Source organism: Barbus barbus (genome assembly GCF_936440315.1).
Source record: "Barbus barbus genome assembly, chromosome: 6".
Lineage (NCBI taxonomy): Eukaryota > Metazoa > Chordata > Actinopteri > Cypriniformes > Cyprinidae > Barbus > Barbus barbus.
This window is the reverse complement of record NC_136734.1, coordinates 36092124-36119659: the sequence shown is the minus strand read 5'-3', so window position 1 is coordinate 36119659 and position 27536 is coordinate 36092124. Positions and strand designations below refer to the sequence as shown.

Genomic DNA, 27536 nt, shown 5'->3' with positions numbered 1-27536 from the left:
CTCAGTGGTTAGGAGACAAGGTTGGTCTCAGGAGTATAGTCTTACCTCTGAAGATCATTCTGGAGGAGAGAAAGAAGGAGAGAGCAAGGAAAGGAAAACAAAGGAGAGGGAGATGGAAGGTAAATAAAGAGTCCATAGAGAATATATAGAGGTGAGATAGAGGTGATAGAGAATAGTAAATAATTTGAGATACACAGCAACAAACTGTTGATGATCATTGTTTATGGAGAGAGATGTGGGTCGCTTCCTAGTAGATTTAATTCTCTCTTCGTGTGGGGGAAATGTAGGTATATGTCGAGAGCATCACCAGCATCACATTTAACAAGAGGTCAAAAATTGACCATGTGTTTCTTACTAAACTGATTAAAAGGGAGAGTTCACCCAAAAATTTGTAATTTATTCACCCCCATGTCATTCCAGTTCTATGTTTGTTTCTCTTTTTTTATGTAACACAAAATTAGATGTTAAGCAGAATGTCCAAGCTGCTCTTTTTTGGCACGCATGCCAGTTTTTTCTGCACACAACAACATTAGTGAGCTGTGATGTCTGATTCAGGTCATTTTAAATGAGTCAGATTCATTTAGTGAACTGTTCAGAGTTCACAACTGACTCCCTTATGGAACCACACTGTAATTTTTTATTATTATTATTATTAATCTAAATTGTAAATAAAACACAGTATGTTTTAGGGTGGAAACTTTTTAAGTCTCTCAACTTCAGTTTTTTTTCTTTTTAAAAATGGTTTCTAAACAAATTCACTTCAGTCTGTTCACTAGTTGTTAATGGGACACTGTGTAATTAAAGATACATATTCACAACGGATATATACCCTTCACCTTCCCCAGCTCCATCTGTATAGATCTGCTACGGTTTAATTTAATGCATGTTGTACATGGGGGTTATTTCATATGTTATAAGTGCAGCAGCAGCATTTCTTACATGCTCACAGCAGCAGGTTTGTGAATGTATTGCCAATTTTATGAATAATGTACACTAAAAAGTATTATGCAAAAAAAAAAAAATTGGTTGTTGAGCTCCAGTTGTAACAAAATTAATACTAAATACAACTAGAAAGCATCCTAGTATATATAAATGTCTAATTCTTTCATGACACCCTAGATGGCGCAGGCTGATGGGTTCTTAACGTAACTGATGATATTCACAGCGTTAAATGACTTGGCACAAACTGATTGGTTCATGTTGCAATGAGCTTGCTGCTTTACATTTAAATGTCTGGTTAGCATCCACTTAAACATTTTGCAGTGTGCTTTCAGAGTTCCTCTGAAACCCTCCTCCTTCCCCAGCTCCACCTGTATAGATCTGCTACGGGTTATTTTAGATGCTATTTTTACAGCAGCAGTATATCTTAAATACTCACAGCACTTATCGCCGTACGCATTGGCAGTAGCAAGTTCCTGTATTTGCTTGCAGTGGCAGCAGTAGCAATCTACAACAGCAGTAACCAACAGCAGCAGCAGCAGCGTAGCAGATCTATTCCACCAAGACCAAATACAATAACATATCCATAGTCATATCCATTACCATGCTAAAATCTTCAGAGAGTTGTCATGATGATAGAATTGAAGCCGTTTTAGTCTGTATTGCCTAATGCCTTACCTAACATACTATACTAAACCGTCATGACATTCAGATGCACAGCAACCCAATTTTTAGGGGGTATACTGCAAAACAACATTGGGGTGTGTAAATAATGACAGAATTTTCATTTTTGTGTGATGTATACCTTGGAGATCAGAAGATGAAGAGTGTTCTGTACACGTCTCTCTCCAGCTGACATGAAGGAATGAGTAGTGGAACTGTTCCCAGATCAGATCTGCTTTGTAGCAAACACTAATTAACATCAGTTCAGACCAACACAGACTTCATCTTAGATGAGATCTCCCACTCTAATTACAGCTGTAAATATGTTGAATTTTCCAATGATATGCTTACTATCTCCCATCACTGTTTATTATGGATGCGGAACGTTTTTGAATTGATGCGACACAAGTGGTATTGGCATCTAAAACGGCTTCATTCTTCACACATGCATGCAAGCACACACAACTTCCTCTATGATCTGGTACCTTTCTGACTTTTTTCTTTGCAAGTTAACAAACATTCAAATGTATGGCAGAGATTTTCTAATCTTTATTTTAGATTATTAAGAGATAATTAACAGTTTGAAAAAGGCACTAATTATCTTGTCAGAGCACTAATCAGTTTCTGTGCGCACTAACATTAACCGACAGCTCAGTTAATGACACCTGTAGTGATCAGATTACATAAGCACTTTGTTCAAACAACACATGCTGAACAGCAAGCCTGTATTCATTCACATTCCTTAATGAGTAATTAATGCCTTTATGCAATATATATGTCTCATAATACAGAACATTTTTATGACCCAGTTCAGATCTTTTCACTCTTGTTTACTGTATTATATTTTCTTAAGTTTAAATTGCAGTGGTATGAAATGAATTTTATTTCTACTGAATTAGGAGTAATATTACAGAAAATTTGCTGTATGACCTCTATGTTATTGCTACTGTCTTCACAGAGACTCAAACTGCTGTGTCCTGTATATCTCTTTAAGGCTGCCTACGGACTCTGTTGTCTCAGCAACTGTCTGTGAATAGGACCAGAACACGTGTCCTCATATTACACCTGCAATTTAGGCAGTGATAGCACTTGCTTTGTGGTTGCCATAAATAAACCCATTCGGTTATCTTGTTTTCAAGATAAACGAGTATGTGTGTATTGAATGTGTGTGTGCAGACGAAAGACACTTGTGTCACTGGTTGGTGTGTGTTCCTGTCTCAGGTCTCATCTGATGCCCAGGCTGAAGGAGTCGCGCTCTCACGAGTCTTTGCTCAGTCCCAGCAGTGCAGTAGAAGCTCTGGACCTCAGCATGGAGGAGGAGGTCCTTATTAAACCAGTGCACAGCTCCATCCTCGGGCAAGATTACTGCTTTGAGGTATAGACACCTCTTTCACTTGTTTTACATTATATGCATCAATAAATTCACTGATCTGATCTCTCTCAACCCCCCTTAGTACATGTTCATTTAAATTCAATATTACAGTACATCATCTTTCATAAGACAGTGGTTCTAACCAGGCAAGTTTCCGGCAAAAAGTAATTTGTCTGATTAAATACATTTCCATTTAATCGTGATCTTAATTGAGCAGTCCCAAAAACGATTTTTAAAATCCCAGTTTTGATTTTGAAGGAATAATTTGAATTTTAGTTCAGAGCTAAATTAAAAAGAGAGAATGAATTGTGCACAATATGGGTATTATAACTGAAATGTATATAAATTATTTAAAATTTAATCAAACCAAAATCAAATCAAGACCTTATGTATTAAGCCAGAATTGAATCAAAATCAGAATCATATCAAATCAAGAGCTTGTGGATTCAACCAGAATATAATCAAATTCAGAATCAAATCAAATGAAGCAATTTTATCAAACGGCAGAATTTATTCAGTTTGGTTCAGTTTTGATTAAATTCAAATCTCTTTTTTATAGCTTCTTTTATGGCTTGTGTTTCATGATTGTCTATATCCAGATTTCTGAAAAAAAACAATTAAAGGCTGTAATTTTACCCAAAATACCTCTCAGTAAATGTGATTCAGTTTTACATTTTGTACCGTATTTTCAAATGACATTAAAACATGGCACAGGTTTGCTTTTGATGTAAGCGAGCTGGGAGCCGTGAAATTGTTGCAGCAAGCTGACAATTATCAACCTTTTTTCCAGGTGAGCACCTCCACAGGTAGTAAGTGCTTTTCCTGTCGTTCAGCCGCAGAGAGAGACAAATGGATGGAGAACCTGCGACGGGCCATCCACCCTAATAAGGTAAACTGCAGAGTTGCTTTTATACCTGCATGGACTAAAATCATACCTGATGCAGATGCTCTGATGTATTACTGAAGTAATGCAACTCAATGCAAAGAAAAAAAGAGACATCAAATAATGTTTCTGCATCTGTAAGAATGATGAAATTCAGGGCAGTTTTTTCCATCGCTCTTTGATATAAGCACATGAGACGCAGGAGAGAAACAGCAAAACATATGGCCGCTTTGAGCGCGCCAAGAAAAAAGATCTCATCCGACAGCTCATTTCACCAATCAATGATTAAGCAAATTAATGATTAATTAGATTGGAACCAAAATTCAAGCACAACCTTCAAGTTATATTTGCCTTCACAGCTTGCCTGGGGATGTGTTTAACGTCTCCCCATCGCTCAGTCTTACATTTTAATTACTCAGTGGGTTTCTGAGGTGAACACCACAGCCAGGCTTTACAGAGCTTTGCCGTGAGCAGATGATGCTTTCAGACCGATGTTGATGCTGTAGTAGTGTGGAGATGATCATAGCTCAGGCATTAGCTGCTGCAGCAGAGGCCCATTTCTGTCTGCCTAATTAGTTCATTATCTGTGATGAGGGCACACAATGGAGCACCTCAATACCGAGATGCGAAATCAGTTGCCTTAGTGGGTGTTTATTTGTGTGGGATTATCCATGAGCACTAGAGCCCTACACAATGCCCAGTGCCTTTAGTACAGTCATCTGCTGTTATAGAGCAATTCATCCGTCAAGCCTTAAAGGCATAGTTCACTCAAAAATGGAAGCTGTATTATTATTTATGTATGTATTATTTATTAGTGTACTGGATCCGTGCATTGTCTTAAAGTTACAGCACTTTTAATGTCAATCAAACAACAAAAACAAGGAAATCACTCACTGCTCTTGATTGAATAGCCTATATAATTTAGACAGTCAAATATGCAATGTGATTACTTTATACTAGTGCTGTCAAATGATTATTGAAAATATTTTCAAAATAATATACTGTGTGTGTGTGTTTATATATACATAATAACTATTTACATTATACACATATATTATGTAAATAAAAATGTTATTTTGGATTTGATTAATTGTTTGACAGCACTACTTTCAATTTCTGTTCCTAAAAACTCGACCTGAAAAGCACTGTTTATTTGATCTGTATCTTTGCTCTATAACGGGTAATAATACAGATGCTTCTGCATGACATCACTAATTGTGGGCGGGGCAGTGTGGAGGGACGAGGATTGCTGTATCCCGCTGGTGAGCGATGGCTTTAGTCTGTTCAGTTCAGTGATTCACGATGGTCTGTGGCCTCAGAAATAACTGACATTTTAGTTTTATTCTGATCTCATCCTTCACTGCCTCCTAAGTTATAAGAGGATGGAGGGATATCTATAAATTAACCTCTATTATAGTCCAACTTAAGCTTAACCTTAACTGGAGCATGATGCAGGTCAACTTTATGGCCGTCCCTCGTATATTAAACCACATGACTTCACACTGGAAAGACTATTCTATTAAAAAAAGGCCAGTGAATGACATTAACTGCTGAATGATGTCACACGGTATTTACAGCACCGTGCTGCTATCTTTATGGGAAGGACATGAAGTGATCTAAAATAAAGGGCCTTTTAATTTCAAGCCAAGGGTGGGTGATCTGAAGCAGAGGGTATTTAATCACGTCATCTCTAAATCACTGACCCTGTTAGATGTCACACTGATGCGGTAATAATCCGTTACAGCCATGACATGGCAGCCTAACTGTCCACTGATCTCACAATGCCCTTCCGTCTCTAGGACAACAGTCGGCGGGTAGAGAATACACTCCAGCTGTGGATCATCGAAGCTAAGGACCTTCCGGCCAAGAAAAAGTACTTCTGTGAGCTCTGCTTGGACGACAGCCTCTATGCCCGCACCACCTGCAAGCTGAAGACGGATAACGTCTTCTGGGGTGAACACTTTGAGTTCAATAACCTCCCTACGGTCCAGAACATCACCGTCCATCTCTATAGGGACTCGGACAAGAAGAAGAAAAAGGACAAGAACAACTACGTGGGGCTGGTGAGCATTCCAGTGGTGAATGTCTTGAGCAGGCAGCTGGTGGAGAAATGGTACCCAGTCAGCCAACCCAATCCAGGGAAAGGGAAAACGGCTGGACCCATGGTCCGTATCAAGGCCCGGTACCAGAGCATGAACATCCTGCCCATGGAGCTCTACAAAGAGTTTGCCGAGTACACCACCAACAACTACATGCTGCTCTGCTCTGTGCTGGAGCCAGTCATCAGCGTCAAGAACAAAGAGGAGATGGCCTGCGCTCTGGTGCACATCTTACAGAGCACCGGCAAAGCAAAGGTATTGTAAAAGTCTGAACAGTTTTTGTCGTTTAACAAATGGTTTTCAAACTGTGCTCCAGGAAAGTACTACGGGGTCTACATAAAAAAAAAACAATCTTAAAGAATATAAAAGGATATAATAATATTAAATTATTTTTCTGCAGTATAAATTGGATCTTTATACATCAAAAATATATAGCTGACTTTTGTATTTAATAAGGAGGTCCATTTTAAACAATCGAGACAGTGATAATAAAGGTGTTAAATGCATTGCTAAAGGATACAGTGGCATTAGTTGACCGTCACAAGGTTCATACCTACAACCTTTAATATTTGAGTATGGAATATTGGATTGTGTATATATTCATCGGGAAAAGCTTGTCACATATGTAATTCTTTATAAAGCGTGACATTATTTTGTAGTTTAGTGAAACCAATTAATAAAACAAAATTTTATTTATATATATGTATGTGTATATATATATATATATATACAGTATGTATATATATATATATATATATATATATATATATATGTATGTATATGTATATATATATGTGTGTGTGTATATGTGTATATATGTGTGTGTGTGTGTATATAATTTTGTAAATTACAAATTCACAATTATTCACATAAATAATCTAAACTTAGCATATAAATGATTGATATAAAACATTATACATACGTAAACTTTTATTAATGAATTATTTAGATTTGTTATTCAAACAAATAACTCATTTTATTGTGTTTTCCCTGTGCATTTTGTTTTCTGAACTTTTCATTGATGCTCTTATTGGACTTCAGAGGTCACGGTGAATCAAAAGCAATCCCATTTCAGTTTATCTCTGCTGTAGTATCCCGCTGTTATTCCTTGCTGTTTGGGTTAACAAAGGGATATTGCATTAAAAAGATTGTGTGTAGTTTGTATTGGCTACATCTGTGAAAGTTTTGTATTTGTGTGTGTCGGATTTCTCATGCTGAGAGGTATTTCAGAGGGATTATCTCCCCCTAGTTCTCACAGCCTACCACAGGATCCAGATAGCAACATAGCAAATCTTCCCATTATACCATAAGGGAGGTATTAATTCGGCTGCTCTTATCTGTATTGGCTGCTTTTAAGTCTGTCTGGCCCTGATTGGCAGATCCAGGGTTGTTGTAAATGCTATGTTTGCAGTGACTCACAGGATGATATAAACACAAAGGCAAAATGACCTTAGATGGAGGTGGATAAGCCTCTAGTATATGTATGGCATTTAGTGAAGAGCGTGTTTAGACTGCACTAATGTCACAGGACAGACAAAAGACAATTTTGCTGGTTACTTTTTTAGATATTTAGTTGAGCCATACATTCTCATTATCATAACCTCTGTGTGGAGTCTAATTAGACAAACTAAGCATGAAACAAGATTTTCAGATAGTAAATCTACCACTATATTTTTAATCAGAGTCTGGGCATAAGGGTAATTTCTCAAGAAACTGAATTTTTTGATTACACAGTGCAGTATTTTAATCTAACGTCTTTCAGTCACCCATCAAGTAGTTATTCTAGTGCCATTACCTCTAGTCATGGAGAATCAGTTAAATGAAGCGTGAAAGGGTTTTTTATACTACAGGGGAGGTCTTCTCTTCATTTGTTCATTTGGGGTGTCAGTGCAAATCTTAAGTTAATTGATACGTATATAAGGTATCCAGCTTCAGCAGAGGTTGGAGGCTTTTGTTGGCATCATTTCAGCAGTACATCAGCAGTCATGGTGGATTGCTTGTGGAGAGATCAGAGGCTCAAAGAGTTTTTTATTAGTCCCTTTGCTTCCAGACTTCAACATCACTTGAGAATAAAAACTTGCAGATGATTTTTGGTAAATTACAGAATGAAAATACGTCAGATTGATCCCTCGGTTTAGGCTGTTGTTGAAATGTGATGTCATGCATTCCTGCCTTAGAGTTTTCTTATGGAATTAGAGGGTTCAATGAAACAGTCAAAGTTTACACCAATCCCTTTAACGCTATACGCAGGTCAAGGAACAGTACGTGGTTTGGTGAACTTTCAACACTTTAAAATAAATAAATAAATACGTACATAAGTAAATAACTTGCCCCTTTTAGACTTGAACTCTATTCGTTTACTAACTGCTTGTTTACTTTAAAAAAAAAAAAAAAAAACTAACACTAGCTTCTCTTATCTTTTTGTATTCTATCCGTTTTCTTTTTTATGTATTATACAATTAACAAAAGAAAAGTACTGCGTTAAGCTAGCTGACACTTGTTATAGCACTTGCATATCATTGCTTATCATTGCTCTTTTGTTGATTTTGATTACTTCCATTGTCCTCATTTGCAAGTTGCTTTAGATAAAAGAGTCTGCTAAATGACCAAATGTAAACTAGATAAATAGTCTGCTAAATGACCAAATGTAAATGTAAACTCCCATTAGTTGTTCTAGCATTTCTGAATAATAGTGTGTATATATTTATATATGCCTCACCATGGCTGGGTGGGCCACATTTCTGAACACCCACATTATTGATGTATAAGTGTCGCCTGTCAGACATTAATTTTCAGTATTGGTAAAGAAAGAGGTTCAAGGATTTTAAACCAAACAAGTTTAATTTTAATAAATGGGCTCTTTTTTGGTGGGAGTTCTGAAAGTTGCAGCACATGCAATTAACTTATCTCTACAGGTAAGGGAAAATTAGATTCTTCATAATAAGACCCCTTTTAGGACCCTGGTAATGACTAGGCCAGTCTTCCCAGTGTCACCCAAAAAGTATCAGGGAAAAGTATTCTGGAATAACTCTTTGATCATGGTAAAGTTATTGAATTTTATTGAGTGAATTATCAATTTTCCGATTTTTCACACTGCTATGAAATATTTTTTCGAGATAAAGATATATCTGCCAGATAGCCTGTTGCTCGTTTAGTATAAAACTTGCTTTTCAATGATGCAACAGTGTACCATTTGTGAGCAAGTTGCTATTTTGAGTCAGTTCCTTTCAATTCATTTGTCAAACTGGTTCACGAACTGTTCTAAATGATTCATTAATGAATCCTTTTCAATCAAAATAATTTTGTAAAAACCTCCATCCAGTATTCACAAATGACTAGGCATTTGTTGGAGATGACACGGGAATTAAATGGTCAGTTTGTAACGGTTCATATCAGCGATGCCATCCTTTATGCTAATATTTTTATTTGACTGAACGGCAGTGTAAGTTGTGAACCACCACAGTGGCATTAGAGATGGTCACTGGTCCACGAGCCACTGACTGATCTGCATCATTATCCTGTGAGTGCTGACTCTGAGATTGGCTGCTTTTTCAATGGCATTATTAAAAGTCATTAGTGTCTTTTACTGGTCAGCTGCACTTCACCTCTGTAACTACTGGATAAAGGGGAACGGGAGGGGGAGTCTGCTAATACTAAACCAACTAGAGGGTTCACAGAGGGTCATCATAACTGGACAGTTATGTCACTCATATCCTATCTGGCCCTCATTCGCTGTCCCCTGGGTCCTGCAGGGGGGATCAGGACTGTTAGTCTGAGGCTGTTAATTACTGATCCTTAATTACTTCGCTTCTCAAAGAAGCCCTGAGGGATATGGGCCGTAAAAACTGTAACACTGATGGAATCATCCAGGCTGTCCAAGGTCATTTGTTTTGAGGACAGCTGTAAAATCCAGCCTAATTGCTTTTTTGAATGTGTTATTTATCAATGTGTAGAATTAAACCAGCTTGATCATATGCACTTCAGTATAGATGCCTTTTATGAGACACAAGTGACAGCTATGCATGCTTTCTGATTTAGTGTTGCATTTGTGCCAAATGGAAAGCAGCTCCAGAGCAGAACCTTATTAGGGGATGGTGGTTTATAAAATAGTCACAATATACTTAAAGTACCATCGATATAAAATTAGGAAACATTGAATATCACAATGATTTTGAAACACTTTTATTTAGTCATTAATTCCCTGTTAAGTATGAGTGTTTAGACAAATGTTTTAAAAAACTAAATATAGTTTGAACTTCGGTAGTAAAAATGACACTAAAGACTGGCAGCTTTGCCATCACAGGAATAAATAGCATTTTAAAATACATTAAAATAAAAAACGTTCAAGTTGTGACAAATAAATATATGTAATAATTAAATGTAGCCTTGGTTAGCAAAAGATTTCTTAAACTTTTTTATATATATATTTCAGTGAAAAGTAGTCCTAATTGATATATTCCCTAGTGAAAATTACCACATACACTCACCTAAAGGATTATTAGGAACACCATACTAATACTGTGTTTGACCCCCTTTCGCCTTCAGAACTGCCTTAATTCTACGTGGCATTGATTCAACAAGGTGCTGAAGTCCAACTATACTTAAGTATATTTGACTGTGCTAAAGTGGAACTACTGCAAGTATACTTTAGGTACACTTTAAATAATACCGTTCTTTAAATGCAAAATATTTAATTATACAATCCTCATCAACATTGACATTAAAACATATTTTAGGCTTAATATTAAGAAATGTGCATTGTGCTCCAAATAAAGTTTAATTACTATTTTATATCAGTAAGTCTCGAGCGATATGTCAGTCAATATGTTAATAGACTGGAACTGCACTTGCATTTGTATTTGCACTTACATTTCAACACTTGCATAAATGCATTTTAAATCGATTACTTTTTTATAGGGTTGCTATATGTACCAGTGAATGAAAATTATGTGTGGAAAACCAGTCATGGCTCCTCTAATTGAAAATAAAACACTACTTTACAAATGAAGATATCAATTTAATATCTCCAAAATGCTGAAAAATATCAAGATATTTTAGCTATATTGCCTAGTTCTGACTTAAAGGGATAGTTCACCCCAAAATGAGTATTTTGTCATCATTTATTCACCCTCACGTTGTTCCAAACCTGTGTAAGTTTCTTTCTTGTTTTGAACATAATTTTGATATTTTGAAGAATGCTGGTAATCAAACAATTGATGGTCCCTATTGACTTGCATAGTATTTCCTTCCCTATGGAAGTTATTGGGGGGCAACAACTGTTTGGTTCTTCAAAATAACTTCTTTTGAAAGAAACGTATACAGCTTTGGAGTGACATGAGGGTGAGTAAATGATGACACAATTTTCATTTTTGGGTGAGCTAATCCTTTAAATGAGCATTTCATACAAGGAATGAAGACTCGGTTTAGCTCTTTACTTTCCTAACATCTGATCTCTGCTTTAAGTCTTGGTGCGATTAAAGCACTCAATTATATTTGAACAGTCATTTTCTGAGTGCTTAAAGCAGATGTAAAAGATGTATTTTAGGAGTTCTTTGTTCTACTTCAGCTGGCTTGTCTGTCTCTGACAGATGCATAAGTTGACAGAAGAAAATTAAATTGGACTAAATTAGGTTCAAATGAAGATGAAGCAGACTCCTCTGTGTGGATAACAGAGCTTGTCTGTTTATGTTCCTTTGAAAAGTTTGGACACGGTTAGTTGAGCTACCAAACTGAGCATGCAGTGACGGATTCACTGGGAAGCATAATCTGATGGAATCTTGACAACTGAACGTCTCTCACTTTGGTAATGCACTCAGTCTGTTAAGGTAATGTTACAGTACAGGCATTACACTTTTCTATCAGTAGATGCAGTCGCTGTATTCCCTCGACTGAACCTGAGACCAGAGTGCTCGTGATGTAAAATATGGAGAAAAGATATCCCATAGAGACCACAAGCCCAAGAGGACACAAAAACACTCATTTATCACTTGGGTGAGTTTCGTGGGGGTGTGATTTTTATCGTACATTCCTTTTTTCTCCACCACTAAATACACTTTGGAAGAAGATGAAATACACAGTCAATTGGGGAGAATTCTATCTCACTCACTTGAAAGGATTCCAACAGTCATGGAAACCTGGGAAAATGTTTTAAAATTCAGACAGTTGTTCTAGCAATGCTTTGTAAATATTTCATCAGCTAGATATAGTTTTTGAAAATGAACTTTCTTGCCACATTAAAATGTCAGGGCATCTTATTAGAGAAATTTGTATGCTTAATTAAACATGTATTCATATTTAAGTATACAAATATAAATATATTTCTTTCTGTTCAAAAGTTTGGTGTCGGTTATTATTATTAAGGGCCAAGCACCAAAGGTGCGTAGGCACCTATTATATCCGTTAGCGTTCTTATTCTATTGCGTGAAAGTTGTAAAATTTGGCACACTGATAGAGGACAGTCTCAATACTAACCACAGTAAATTTGGAGTCTCTAACTCTAACTCTCTAGCGCCACCACTTGTCCAAAATTTTTATTTTGTTATGCTAATAACTTTTGAACCGTAAGCCACAAAATTTAAATTATTTTTCCCTCTGAATCCTTGGCTTAAGCAGAGTCGAATGAAGTCAGGTTTAGTTTTTTTCGCTATATTCAATTGTTCATAAAACCTTTGTTGATAAAAAAAAATTGTTGTCGAACTCGTCCTAGACGGTTCGTCCGATTCTCACCAAAAATGGCTCTGATTATCTACAGACCATGCAGGCAAAAAGTTATGGAATTCATGGATATATATATATCCATGAATTCCATATATAACTCCACAAGGGTTTGACGGATTGAGACAACCATGTGTGTTATAACAACCATGACCTGAAGCTACCTGCAGTGTTTCGGCACTGTGCCACCTAGTGGTCAGGAGATATAAAAAATGCATATTTTTGCTTATAACTTGTGAATGGTTTGGCCAAAAATCATAAAAATGACCTACCATATCAAACCATATTCAACCATATCCAATTTTCCCATGTCAGCCATTTTGGGTGTTGGCCATGTTGAATTTTGTATTAAAATGCTATATTTTACGAACGCATTACTGTATCGTTATGAAACTTGGTATGGGTCATCAGCACGATGCCCTTAAGAAGCCTGAGAAGTTTTGAGGCAGTGCCACCTAGTGGTAAAATCAAATATTCTTTTGATGGGCTAACTTTCGATGGGGTTGACTTATTTTCACGGGAGTCACCTTTTTAGACTCCTGAATCCTTGCCGAGTCCAGCGATACCAAACTTAACAGGTTTTGCCTTATGGTTTGTGCTATGTTCCAGTTTAGCGCTTAAAAAACATTTGCCAATATCTTAGAAACCGTTACTCCGATCGACACAAAACCACCGTAGGAAATTTGGAAACATAGCATCCTGGCTATATGCTAATAACCAATTGCCAAAATTTTGACAGTAAGTGGAGATTTTCACCAAATTTGACACACATATGTATGGGCAAAATTTGGTGGGATTTGCCTCTTGGTGGCGCTATAATTGAACATAACATGAAATTGCCATTGACTATAATAGCGTATTATGATCAAATAAATCCTATATTTTACGAATGCATTGGTGTACCATTACAAAACTTTATATGTTCCATTGAGACCATGACCTGAAAGTACTCAAAACGTTTTGAGACAGTGCCGCCTTGTGGTCAAAGTTTATAATGAAATTTCAAATAAATGCTAATAGATTTCTGTGAATTTTGCCTATTGTAATGAAACTGGCATTAATAGATTCCTTCATTCATGCTGAGAACAGTGATACCAATTTAGCCATAGTCAGCCAAACTTCCTGTCCGGCATTTTGATTTTCTTTAAAAACCTACTTTTTTAAACTCCTCCTAGACTGTTGGTCCGATTTTCACCAAATTCGAATCATACCATCTTCAGACCATGCTGACAAAAAATTATGGATTTTGTGTTGATAGACAAAACAGTTTTCACATACCACAACAACGAATTTGAGGCATGATCCCAAAATGACACTTGAGGCTGTATATCTGCAATGCTTAGGCATATTGATACCAAACTTTGTGTGTGCCACTGTCACCTCACACAGGACACACCACATCGATTTGATAATGGTGCCACCTGTTGGTCAAGCGTGATAAGCCAATAAATCATATTACTAGAGGTTTATTTATGATTTTTCAGCCGTTTTGACTAAAACAATCCTAAATGGCTTCAATTACTGATTTCTGCAGTTGGTCTGATGCTCCATGCTATGCTTAGCTCCTCATTTTGCCACTGATGTGCTTGGCCCCATCATTGCTGCTTGCAGCTATATTTATTATTATATAAAGAACAGTATTTATTTGAAACCTAACCCTAACATAAATGTCCTTTTTATCACTATTAATCAATTTAATGCATGCTTACTAAATACAAGTACAAAAAACAAACTTTAATGGTAATGTTTTGAACTACATTTTTCATAACACATTGATGTACATATTGGATTGTGGCAAAGTTCGACCAGCATCTTCCATCAACTTAGAGACACAAGACAATAATCATTATCTGAATTTTCCTTCAGCACCCTTATCTTTCCTCTCCTCATCCGTCACCCTTTCTTTTTCTTGTTTTCTCCCCATCCTGCCTCTCTCTCCCTCTCTCCATCACCTCTCTATCTCCTTATCTTGTCTTAGACTCATGCTCTGCCATTCTCTCCCTCTCTATCTCGCTTGGCTGCACTTTAAGGCAGCCTGGCTCTGAAAGGATGTCATTTCTGGTCTGAAGCAGCACATTGCCCTGACAGCTATTACAGAAGTCGTGCTTCGCTGTAGATGTGACATCCACTTCAGCGGGCTCTCCATGCACACACACTTTAACACTTTTTCATGCATCTCAAGAGTTTGAGGTTAGACAAAGTATTAATCTGTTTTGTGATATGATGTAAATCTGATTGCAACACATGTGATTATTCCTGGCAAGAGATGATCCCATGGACTGACATTTTTGAGACCCAGTATGCAGATATTGACTTCACAATACAAAACATAGGCCTGTAGCAATCATTACGTAATCACACTTACAATTATTTGATGACATCTGAATTGATCCTCGCACAAAAGTACAAAGTGCTTACAGACCCCATGAAATCTATATTAAAATGTTGTATTTTAGCCCATATAGTATGTGCTAGCTATGAGACTGTATAATGCACTGTACACTAGTGCGGTGGTTTTCAATCCTGGTCCTGGGGACCCACTGCTCTGCACATTTTGTATGTCTCCCTTATTTAACACACCTGATTCAGATCAGGTTGTTAGGAGATAGATCCATGAACTGAATTGAATGTGTCAGATAAGGGAGACATACAAAATGTGCAGAGCAGTGGGTCCCCAGGACCAGGATTGAAAACCACTGCACTAGTGCATTCTTAATTGCGAGAAAACAAGTTACTTTTTGCAGATATATAAAATTGACAGACTTTGCATTCTGGGAAATGGAGCAAAACCTACATATAATACACAAATAACATTAATAAACTATACACAAATAATATGAATCAAATTAATATAAATATAATTGTAATTAGTGCTGTCAAACGATTAATCACATCCAAGTTTTTGTTTGCCTAATATTTACATAATGTGTGTGTACTGTGTAAAAGTACTATGTATATATAAATACACACAAATGCATGTATATATTTAAGAAAAATGTTGTTTATATATTAAATATACTTATGTATGTATGCAAATGCATGTAAATATTTTCAAAATATATACTGTATTTATACTGTGTGTGTATTTATATATACATAATAAATATACACAGTACACACATATATTATGTTAACTAAAACATATTTATTTTGGATGACATTAAGCAGGATTAATCGTTTGATAGCACTAATTCTAATTATGAAATATAAAATAATAAAAAAAATTAAAATGCAAAAATGCTAATGTGTACACATATTTGTCTAAGAATAAATAATCAGGAAAATTTCATGATTGTGACAGCCCTAAAAAATATACGCTATACAGAACATACAATTAAGACAGAATACAGAGTTAAATTAGTTTCTTCTCATTAAATTTAAATCAGTAAAGTGAGATAAAACCTCAAATCAGCCTTTTCGTTTTCTAGGTAGGGTGTGTTGATGAGATGCCGACTGTTTAGCAAGCATAAGAAGGTAGATGTTGAGGACATGTTGTATGATACTTGAAGCAATGTATGTTTGACCCACTTTAGTCATACAGCTCAACAATCAGTCTTATCTCAGAAAGCACGCTGGATAAAGCTGCCCTGCAGCCTTGCATTTCATTAGCAGAGCATTTCTACATTTCACTGAGGGTCGTGAGCGCACACACATCTGCACCGAACAGAATCATACGCGCACATTTGCACACATGCAACAGAGAAAACTCCAGGTTATAGAGTGTGGGTAGATATTTGACTTCTCTTTCTCTCACACATACATTACAGCATTCGGTCTCTCACTTGACCCTCCTGCCGTCTGTCTGCTAAATAGCATCTGACCTTCTCTGACCTCTATTTTTTGAGATGGAGAGGGAGCGAGATAACAACTAGCATTTCAGTTTACAACTTGGCTTCAGATCAAAAGAGAAATGTGCTGAGAATGACACAAGTAATGATGAAATTGGAGGAAAGGTATTCATCTTTGACATTTAATGATTGCTCCCTTTTGTTTTTCAGTAGGTCATGTTGAATTATTGCGTGTCTGACAGAGTTTAGTGCCCATTTCGACTGTGTGGGAGAGAAAAAACTTTCTCACATGGAACACGTGGGATTAAATGGTACCCATGCACTTTGTAAACACACTTTGGACATTTCACATTTGCAATTAAGTAAAACTAATTATTAATTTGTTGCATCATCTAGCACTAACCTAGAGGGACAGCAATTTGACAGATTTAACCCTATCATCTCATTCAGATCACAAGTGAGCAGCACTACTGCGTTAGTTCCTACTTTACATTAATGCGTTTATGCATAACCAACTAGGAAATATAATCTGTTCATCAGCTATTAAACTAATTGAATTAATTGGTAATTATTCAATTAATTATCTTATCTGTATCAGTCAGCATTCCAGTATCCTTACATCCCTAGTAATTTAGAAAACAAGGCTTTGTTCAGCTCTAAAATAATTAAAGGGATGGTTCACCCAAAAATGAGAATTCTTTTATCATTTACTCACCCACATGTTGTTCCAAACTTGTATATTAAGATATTTTAAATGAGTAAATGATGACAATATGATGACCCTCCCCCCATGGAAAAAAGGCATAGGATGTAGCTCTTTTGCAACACTCCCCCTTGTCTGTATTGTCGCTCACTCCCTCGGAATATCTTTACAGAACTGAATGAGTCATCCTGTGTCTGTAGATTAATGAGAGAGAAAGTGTGTGTGTGTGTGTGTGTGTGTGTGTGCGCGTGCGTTTTTGTGACGCATGATGACATAAATTTGTATAATGACACAGGTATTACAAGGTGACTTTTCAGGACATTGACCTATGTCCCCACTTTTCAAAATGCTTATAACTCATACAGAGTGAGGTCTTTTTTGGGAAAGTTGAAATGCACAGTCTCCTGTGAGGGCTAAGTTTAGGTGTAGGGCAGGGTTATTATAGTTTTGCATTTTTCATTAGTTTTTATTTTTATTTCGTTTTGACTTTTTGCTTTCAAATTCAGTTTAGTTTTAATTAGTTTTTAAAGTGAGTTTGCTAGTTTAGTTTAGTTTTTATTTTTTGAAAATGCTTAGTTTTAGTTTAGTTTTTATTAGTTTTAGTGTTAGTTTTAGTCTTTTTTTGTAATTTGGGTTATTTGTCAGGGGCAAGATTAAAAAAGGTCAGAAAAAGTATTGTGTAATAATAACTCAACAAAACCATCATACAATTTTAGAAAATATTTATTCAACAATAACACCAGTACATAAAATGTACATATGGGCACAAATATGTATGTAAACCGTCTCCGCAGTAAGTGCAAAATGTGTAAGTGACGTACGTGTGCCAAGAAAAAAACTAAATAGCCAACAGACTAAAGAAGACATACATGAACCACATGTATTCAACCCATTTTTGAGCCACACAAGACATTTCTGTCAAGGTTGTCAGGGAGCTCAATCTGAGAAAAGAACATAACTAATAAAAATAAAAAATATTTTTGTATCACTTTTTAATGTTTGATTGAAGGTGTTCAAGAGATGGAGATACCAACCTTTCGCGAACTTTCAACGTCGAACTAAGTCGTTCTCATGGAGACGCGGTGTGCACGGAGGGGAGGGGCTGTGTGTGTGTGTGTGTGTGCGCGCGCGCGCATGTGAGAGACACATGAGTGACAGAGAGGCGGAGGGAGAGCAGGGAAAGGAAATGCAGCTGAACGAATACGCTGCATGTTCTAAATAGCGTTAAAAAATTAAAGACCTTGACAAAGACGAAAACTAAGGACATTTACTCTATAATTTTATTTTATTTTAGTTAGTTTTGCCAAACACACATTACAGTTTTAGTTAGTTATCGTTTTTTTGTAATGCCTCGTTTTTATTTTTATTTCAGTTAACGACAATGTTTTTTCCCACCTAGTTTTCGTTTTTTCGTTCGTTTTCGTTAACGATTATAACCTTGGTGTAGGGTAGGTGTAGGGCAATAGCACATACAGATTGTACAGTATAAAAACCATTACGCCTATGGAATGTCCCCACTTTTCACAAAAACAAACGTGTGTGTGTTATAGTCTTAGTGACCTTAAGGTTTATTTAAGGGCCTTTGATAGCAAGTCTCATTCAGCTGTCCTGACACACAGACACACACTGAGATATTCATAGATGTTAGACACAAAGAATGGGCTTTAAAAGGGCCATCACTTTATTTTTTTAAAGCCATTGAACACACTCTTTAAATTAAGTTTAACTTAAGTTAAATATTAATATTATCAATGCTCATTATTATGGTACCATTGAAAGATTTCAATCTACATCCATCCATCCATCGGTTTCAGTCTTTATGCAGAGCTTTTCTAACCCTGAACTTAACCCTGGCACAAAACATTTAGCATTTTTACATTTTCATTATTTAATATGTTTATTAAGCTGTTTTCCAACTGGGGGCCATTGGCTGCTTCCCACAGTGTAGGTGATTCCAGGTTTTACTTTCCTTGTGGGGACGTTTGGTCCAGACAATGTAGTAGGCAAAACCTCTCTTTCTCTCTCCCTCAGCAGAGCACACAAACTGCTGTCTCGGTCAGATGCTTCCTCCTTTATGAGTTTTTGCTTCCAGGGAATGCAGTGAGACCTGAGGGATTTTATCTCTTCTTTTTAATCCCTTCATCCTCGCTTTATAATTTTTTTTTTCTGTGTGCTACAGTACGTATCTTTCTGTTTCCCTCTGTTCCCATGTGCAATGGTTTTGCTTTCCTGTGCACCCGCTGTTTTTACGCACCCGTTTTATTTTTATGCTTTCCTTTCCATTTTAGTTCTATATTTATGTCTTACTGTGCTTAATGTCTTCTTGCTCTCTCTCGTCTCTATCGTTTCCTGTGTTTCTCTCTCGTCTCGTTCTGATTATGGGTGAGCTATAGTCTAGCTGATTAACTCTGACAGTAATGGACAATTTTCTTGGCCTTTTCTTAATAGTGCCCACTACTGTGTGTGCGTGTAAGGGGAGAATCTCAAGGCTTGTGAGATCTCCCTCTCTGTGACTAGTCTCATATCTTAATGGTTCTGAGGGCTTTTTTCCCTCACTCTGCTGATGATTATCCCTTTTACAACTTGACAATTATTATACGTAATTATTAAAATGTGGAAACGCTTGAATTACTGAGGTTTGTTTGTATGCAGCATCCAAAATTAACTTTTTGGCAACACCTGTCATTGGTGAAAGTATTTCTTACTCTGCATATAAAAAAAAAAAAAAATGCGCTATTTTTATTGTTTTAGTTTATTTTAATTTTTTTTTATTGTTATTTATTTATTTATTTTGGAAAGTGAAATTATTTTGCTGTCAATTGCAGCATTCTATATGCGCAATCTGTAAAATGGTACCTCATTTAAAAAATAAATAAATATACATTTTTATAGATAAACTTATGATTGTAAAATAAGATAAAAGTTGTTTGAAGATGAGGACAGGTGGACAAGCATGATGGTAGAGCCACTACTTTAAAATAAGGGTTACCACAATCATGGAAAACCTGGAAATATTCCGGCCCAGTTACCATGGTGATTGTTCCCCGCATCAGCGCTCATGAAGGATTTTTAAGCTCTGAGGTCTCTCTGCAGCCACACTACCCACCTTTTCTCCTGTATCCCAAACAAATGCTTTTGTTTTGACTTCCATAATACCCTATTATCTAGAGTCAACACGTTTTTTGGATTCCTCTAAACTGAAACATTCTCTCTCTTTTCAGTGATTTCTTAAAATAATGCCCAGTGCTGAAATTCTAAACATTGGTGGCCAAATACATATCCACATTTACTATGAATGGAAGGTCTGCTACCTGACCTGAGTTCAAGACTTGGGAAAAAGAAAAAAAAAAACGCTGCTTACCAAGGCTGCATTTATTTGATCAAAAAGTAAAAGCAGTAATGTTATCAAATATTACTTGAATAAAAGTTAATTAAAATAACCGTTTTCTACTTTAATATGTTTTTAAATAAATTTATTCCAATGATAATAAAGCTGATTTTTCATCAGCCATTATCCCAGTCTTCAGTGTCACATGATCCTTTAGAAATCATTCTAATATGCTGATTTGGTTCTCAAGAAACCTTTCTTCTCATTATTACTGTTGAAAAGAAACATTATAAATATATTATATTATATTATAAATATATTTACTTATGTAGATAAATGTATTTTATGTAGTCACTTTGATCATATCCTTGGTAAAAAAAAAAAAAGTATATAAAGTATTTATTGCTTAAAAAAAAAGACTATAACTTTTAATGTAACTTATTTACAGTCAAAGCTCAGTGTGTAAGTTGTTGGTAATGAATGAATTTATCCAAGCATAAGGATCTATAGGGAAGAAAATAATGAGTTTGAGTGCCTTTAAGTTTAGTGTTAAAGTTTGACAGCAGGTGTCTGGTGGGGTTGCAGGGTCTCAATTATGTGCCAGGCTTTTTTCTTTTTAATCCCTGTGCAGACCTCTGTTCTTGTCATCATTTCAACCACATAACTGAATGAATACTAGGCTGAGAGAAGAAGACAGAATGAGAGTAGGGCCCTGTCAAGTATACTCTTTTTCACCCAAATTACATTTTATTTTGTGCACTTTGACACTTTTTGACAGGGTATTTTCACAGGGTTCACTGTTAACAATTTATTTATTTATTTATTTAATTGTTATCCAGTATTGTTTTCACAGAAAAATAACAAATCATGCAGACACAGACCCAAAATTCTATTTTAAATTTAATCCCAATAGTGTCTCAAATAAGAGTCAAATAAGAGAATGACAAAAAAATTAAAATTAGTTTGGGGGTACATTTTTTGTGAAAGAGACGAGAGTTTTGTTACATTATTAGGACATACAGTATGTTCTGTAATGAGAATTATAAGATGATTTTTTACAAGTAAAAGGCTTTCAGTCACAGTCTGCATGGAGCCATGACTCATCGCTGGAAATAGAGACTGAGACACACACACACTCTGAATCGTATTTGGGACGCTGGCCTGAACTCTAGACTGTGTGTGTGCGCACATCAACTGCGGGTAGACTGATTTTTCTGTCTAACTCCCATTTTCTGGTTTTGATAGGCTCCCTGCTTTGATCGGAGCAGCTTTCACTTCAGCACTAGCATCTCTCTTTTCTTGTCTCTTTCTTTTCATTCATGTCCTGACAGACATCAGCAGCACAAGCACTTCGATTACAATGACGGACCCTCCATACAATCGCTCCATCTACTCTGCTCTCTTTCTTTTTTAAAACTAATAGTGCTCACATATCAAAATGTTTTTTTGGATTGTGTGTTTTTGTTATAGGACTTCCTGACAGATCTGATGATGTCTGAGGTGGATCGATGCGGAGAGAATGAGCACCTGATCTTCAGAGAGAACACGCTGGGCACTAAAGCGATCGAGGAGTACCTTAAACTGGTCGGACAGAAGTATCTGCAAGATGCACTGGGTAAGATCTTTGTGTGTGTATGTGTCTGTGCTCAAAAAAAACATTATTTTCTGAAAATGTCTGTACTATTTGTTATGTCCAAGTTGCCAGGTGACTTAAATTAATTACATACTGGTGTTCAGTCTGCAAACTTCAAATAGGAGACACTTTATCAGTGCAAACTTTCTGTCCTGCACACACATTAGAAACATTTCCAAATTTTATTTTGTGCTGAGTTCCCTGTATTCATTTTTAGATAAGATTAAACAGCTGTGAAAACACACACAAACAAACATGCACACACACATCGGACCACCACATTCACTGCTGGCTTACTCTGTGTCCGTTAAGGCTTGTGTTTATTAATACCACTGTATTTTAGGAATAAAATGTGTAAATCGCTGGACTAGCAATTTATCTGCAGAACAAAAATATATGCTGCAAATTTCACACCGTATATAAATATCGACTTTGGGGGATCTGATGAAAGTAGATGTGAATGTGAGTGAGTACACCAAAGAGTGTGAATCTCTCTTTAGATTTGCTTTAAGAAGCCATTTGGTGGTGCTGAATAATGTATAGTTGTTTTTCTTAGATAAATGTGACTTGTGAAGTGCTGCTAAATTATTAAATGGTTCACTCATAAAGACTGACTAAGTCCCTCAGACATCATGGCAAGAGAGCGACAGTAAAGAGAGTGGATTACACCACATGGTTACATAAACAGCATATATGCATGAGGGACAAAGCTTTTGGTCATTTCATTTACTCTAGTTACTACTACATCTACTTGAGAGCAACAGATAGAGTACTTGGGGGGAGTCTTTTTTTTCAGTGTATTATTGTTCAATTGTTTGACTTTAAAAACAAACCTCATTTTCAGATCGGATCACGGGTTACCACTAAAAACAATGGTTTTAACCAGTCATGAAATTAAAAATAAGGATCTTTAGGTGTCATGGTTATTAGATTTTAATTGATGAAAAATGCTGTGAATGCAAGTTAAGTCCTGTGTTTTCTTGATGAGTGCTTAGGTAATCATGCTAATCGCTAATATACACTTGAGTTTGTGTGTGGACTTTTGACACTACTGTGGCGCAACATACTGGTTATTTGAGTGTTTACTTTTGTATTTGTGGCCTTGAATGAGTTTTCAAACTTCTCTTGTTTTACATTGTATTAGGGGTGTAACGACACACAAACATGACGGTTCGGCATGTTTTCGGTACAGCAGGGGAAAAACAGTTCGACAGTGTACATTATAACTGGTTAAATAAATGCAAGATGTTGAGCATAAGATACTTCTTTCAAAAACATTACAAAATCTTATTGAACAGCAGTGTATGTTTTCTGTTGATCTGAAGTCATGTAGTAATGTGGCCACTGAATGTCTCTTTAGTCACTAAGAGGAAGATGAAGAACGAGGACTCCACTTCCATTCTAGATCAGTTGGACGTCCACATAGTTTATGCTACACTAGTTAGATTTTTCCCTGATGCTTTCATGCGCAACAGAACAGAGGGGGGGGGGGGGGGGGGGGGGGATCGACCAGTACCTGCTCTGTGGAGAGGGATCTCGCTGTGCTGTTTGTTTGGGATCAACAAAAAGTTTGTTGTATATTCCCATGACAGCTTCTCTCATTAGTTCCGAGTCAGATAACTAAAGAACTTTCACTGGTTGCCTTATAGTGGAAAGGGATTAGAATGGGGATGAGCTCTTGCTAATAATTGTGAGGCGGTTTGTTTGAATGAAAGATGGCGGGGGAGTTGTACGGCAGGTTGCCTTGCTGACATTTAGGAATGCAAGCGTTCTTGTACCGAATACAGAATAATGTAAAGATTAATCGATAGATGACACTTTAAAACACCAGGGTCTTTAAAGTAGTTTCTCTTTCTTCCAGGTGAGTTTATAAAGGCTCTGTATGAGTCTGATGAGAACTGTGAGGTGGATCCATCCAAATGTTCCTCTAGCGATCTAGCTGAACATCAGAGCAACCTCAGGATGTGCTGTGAGCTGGCTTTCTGCAAGATCATTGAGTCTTACCGGTAACTACAGTGTGCCCTTCACAGCTGTCTGTTGATGTGAACCAGTGATGCAGTTTCATAGCTGCTTATTTCAGTTATCAACTTTGTCTCAGGTGTTTCTCTTAAATTAAAAGAGACGATGTATAATATAAGTATAGAGGTGTAAAATGAAGCAGGGGAGTTAAGCTATAATAGTACTACAACTAATATTATTATTATTATACACAGACTGTTGATCATAGTGATTTGTTTGTGAGTGTTACATTTATACGGTGGCCCAATAGTGCACAATACAACAAAATCTCCAAAACACAGCGATATTAGCACAACACAACGGAAACAAGCTACAAAATGAGCACAACACAATGGAAACAACCCGCAACAAAATTAGCATGACACAAGGGAAACAAGCCACAACACAATAGAATTAGCACAACACAACGGAAACAAGTCACAACACAACGGAAACAAGCTACAAAATGAGCACAACACAATGGAAACAACCCGCAACAAAGTTAGCATGACACAAGGGAAACAAGTCACAACACAACAGAATTAGCACAACACAACGGAAACAAGTCACAACACAACGGAAACAAGCTACAAAATTAGCACAACACAACGGAAACAAGCTACAAAATTAGCACAACACAATGGAAATAACCCGCAACAAAATTAGAACAACACAACGGAAACAAGTCGCAACACAACGTAAACAAGCTACAAAATTAGCACAACACAAGGGAAACGAGCCACAACACAGTAGAATTAGCACAACACAATAGAAACAACCCACAATAAAATTAGCACAACACAACGAAAAGAAGTCGCACCTTAAGGAAATTAGCACAACAAAACAAACAAAACACAACAACAGAACTGAAACAAGCCACAACACAACAAAAGTTTCAGTTTTAGAATTGAAATAAAAGTTGAATCACTGAGATCTAGTACTCTATATTTCAACATGTAGAGCATAATTGTATAATGCATGTAAAAGATAATTAAAAGCCCCCCCCTTCCCTCCCCTTGTTTGCAGAATGATAATAGAATGTGAATTTTGTGAAACGACTTACTAGTAAGAATAACTTTGCAGTTTTCCATCTAAATTCAGTGTTCAATTATTAAAGTGTTCTCTCCACCCCTCAACAGTGTGTTTCCACGGGAACTTAAGGAGGTGTTTGCGTCATGGAGACAGGAATGTGGTAATCGAGGGCGACCGGATATCAGCGAGCGTCTTATCAGCGCCTCGTTGTTTTTGCGTTTTCTGTGTCCGGCAATCATGTCGCCTTCTCTCTTCAACTTGACGCAGGAATACCCAGATGACCGCACTGCACGCACACTCACTCTTATTGCCAAGGTTACACAGAACCTTGCAAACTTTACCAAGTAAGGACTTCATTTACTCTGGTGTGAGTGAATGTGTGTGTGTTTGAGCAGGGAGAGAGTGCTTTACTGTTTCACAATGGAACTGATGAACGGGTTTCAAAACACCTCAGTTTGATAGCTTGTCATGTTGTTATGAGCACAAATACTGTTTATAAGAATGAAATGAAGCTTATAGATATAATTATGATTATAGAGTCATTAGCCATTAGTCATTAATTGAGTTATTAAATGCATCAATGAGTCATTCTTATTCCTGCTTTTTTGTCAGGTTTGGTAATAAGGAGGAGTACATGTCCTTCATGAATCAGTTCTTGGAGCAGGAGTGGACCAACATGCAGCGCTTCCTGCTGGAGATCTCTAACCCAGAGACCATCTCAAATACTGCAGGCTTCGAGGGCTATATTGACCTGGGCCATGAGCTCTCCACCTTACATTCCCTTCTAGCTGAGGTGGTGTCCCAAATGGACCAGGTTAGTCTCTTGACTCTGCCGTTGGTTCCATTTGATTTTATTTGCAGTGTAAGGATTTTGAGCAGGAATGCATTGCGCTGTTCAGGCATGCATAAATACCACAAATTTGGTATTTATGCATGCCTGAACCTCTAATCAATATTTTGGAAGGGAAAAAAAACAATATATTCTACTATATTTTGCATTGGAAACAAATCTAACATATCTATCTATCTATACATACTATATATGTAATAAAAATATGTATACTATTAATAATTATTATAATTTTTTTTTTTCAGAAAAACAAGTTAAAATACTGATTGAAAATTATCTTTTGCCATAATCATTTATTCACTGATGGCCAGACATTCAGATTTCACCATGTCTTCAGTGCAGTGTTTGCCGTAGGTGAACTCAGGATAGCATTGTGACAAGGCAGTTCGTCACTTTGATGCCACAGAAGGTTCTAAAGTTGTGCTCCAGTTTTCCATGTTCTTTGAGTAGGTGGACTGATGTAAGCAATTGCCTTCAGGCTGTAATACTCGGTTTAAAATCCTTCATTTTGTTGTTTTTAATGTTCAGACCCTATATGTTCCCCATGTGTTTGTTTCTTAATATCTTATTTTATACATATTTTTGGAAGAAATAATCTTCTAATCCTCCTCCTCCTCGAATGCTAAATATAGCCTAGCTGTTGTTTTTGCCCAGATTTTCCACGCTAAGAGAAAACTTCCAGTCATGCAAAATTTGTTTAAGCAGAGATGCATTTTTCTGCAACCTGTGCCTGTATACACCACAGACACTGCCTGCAACTATACAAACATTGATTGCTAATTAAATTTGTAAATCTGGGATATTCTCAAAGCAGCACTTTGTTGAATTATTCAGATCACGTTAGGTGGACATGCTCTGAAAGCTCATGTCCTCTCAGTTCTACATGGGAAGTCCATCAGTCCCTAAGGCTGCCACCGACTGATAGTGGTCATATAGTGGTCAGACACCGTTATAAGAACTGTTAATTTATATGTCACTAATAATTTGTAGCCATACATTCATGTTGTGATTATGAAACATAATTATTTTAAAGCCAGAGAGATTCAGCCAACCAGAATGTCACAGAATCAGCCAGAATCATTATAAAAAATGTAAACAAGTCAAATTTGAACTTATCTAGGTCTTGCCTGTTCTGTTATTAAATGCTTTTGGAAAATATGAGAGAGTAAAAAGCTTATGTGCAGAAACTGTGTCTTCTGTTTCTTAAGTTTGTCATATAAATACATGAAGCAGGTTCATTTCCACCCATTTTAATTGGGGCTCCATGAAGTTGTCAAAACACAAATTTACAGAATACAATATAGTTATAGATAAATTATTATCATGGTGAGAATTATGTTACTGTGTATATATTAAGCATTATGGATATATTAGATTATATAAATTATTATCTTGGTGATGCTCAAAAGTTAATGTAAATGTTTTTGAAGGAAGTCTCTTAAGCTCTCCAAGGCTTGATCAAAAATATAATAAAACAGTGTCATTGTGAGTTATTTTTTTACAATTTAAAGTACCTGTTTTCTATTTTAAAATG

General features: G+C 36.4%; 1 protein-coding gene across 4 annotated transcripts in view; it reads left to right on the top strand.

Annotated features, from left to right (window-relative positions):
• LOC306871319 (disabled homolog 2-interacting protein-like) overlaps positions 1 to 27536 on the top strand; it is a 96424-nt gene that overhangs the window by 56034 nt on the left and 12854 nt on the right. For all 4 annotated transcript variants that reach the window (XM_079419141.1, XM_079419140.1, XM_079419143.1 and 1 more), the window contains 7 exons: positions 2824 to 2977; positions 3765 to 3863; positions 5657 to 6211; positions 21960 to 22104; positions 23984 to 24128; positions 25260 to 25496; positions 25765 to 25966. In XM_079419141.1, coding sequence (XP_079275267.1) covers positions 2824 to 2977; positions 3765 to 3863; positions 5657 to 6211; positions 21960 to 22104; positions 23984 to 24128; positions 25260 to 25496; positions 25765 to 25966 — 1537 coding nt within the window. The remainder of the gene's footprint in view (positions 1 to 2823; positions 2978 to 3764; positions 3864 to 5656; positions 6212 to 21959; positions 22105 to 23983; positions 24129 to 25259; positions 25497 to 25764; positions 25967 to 27536) is intronic.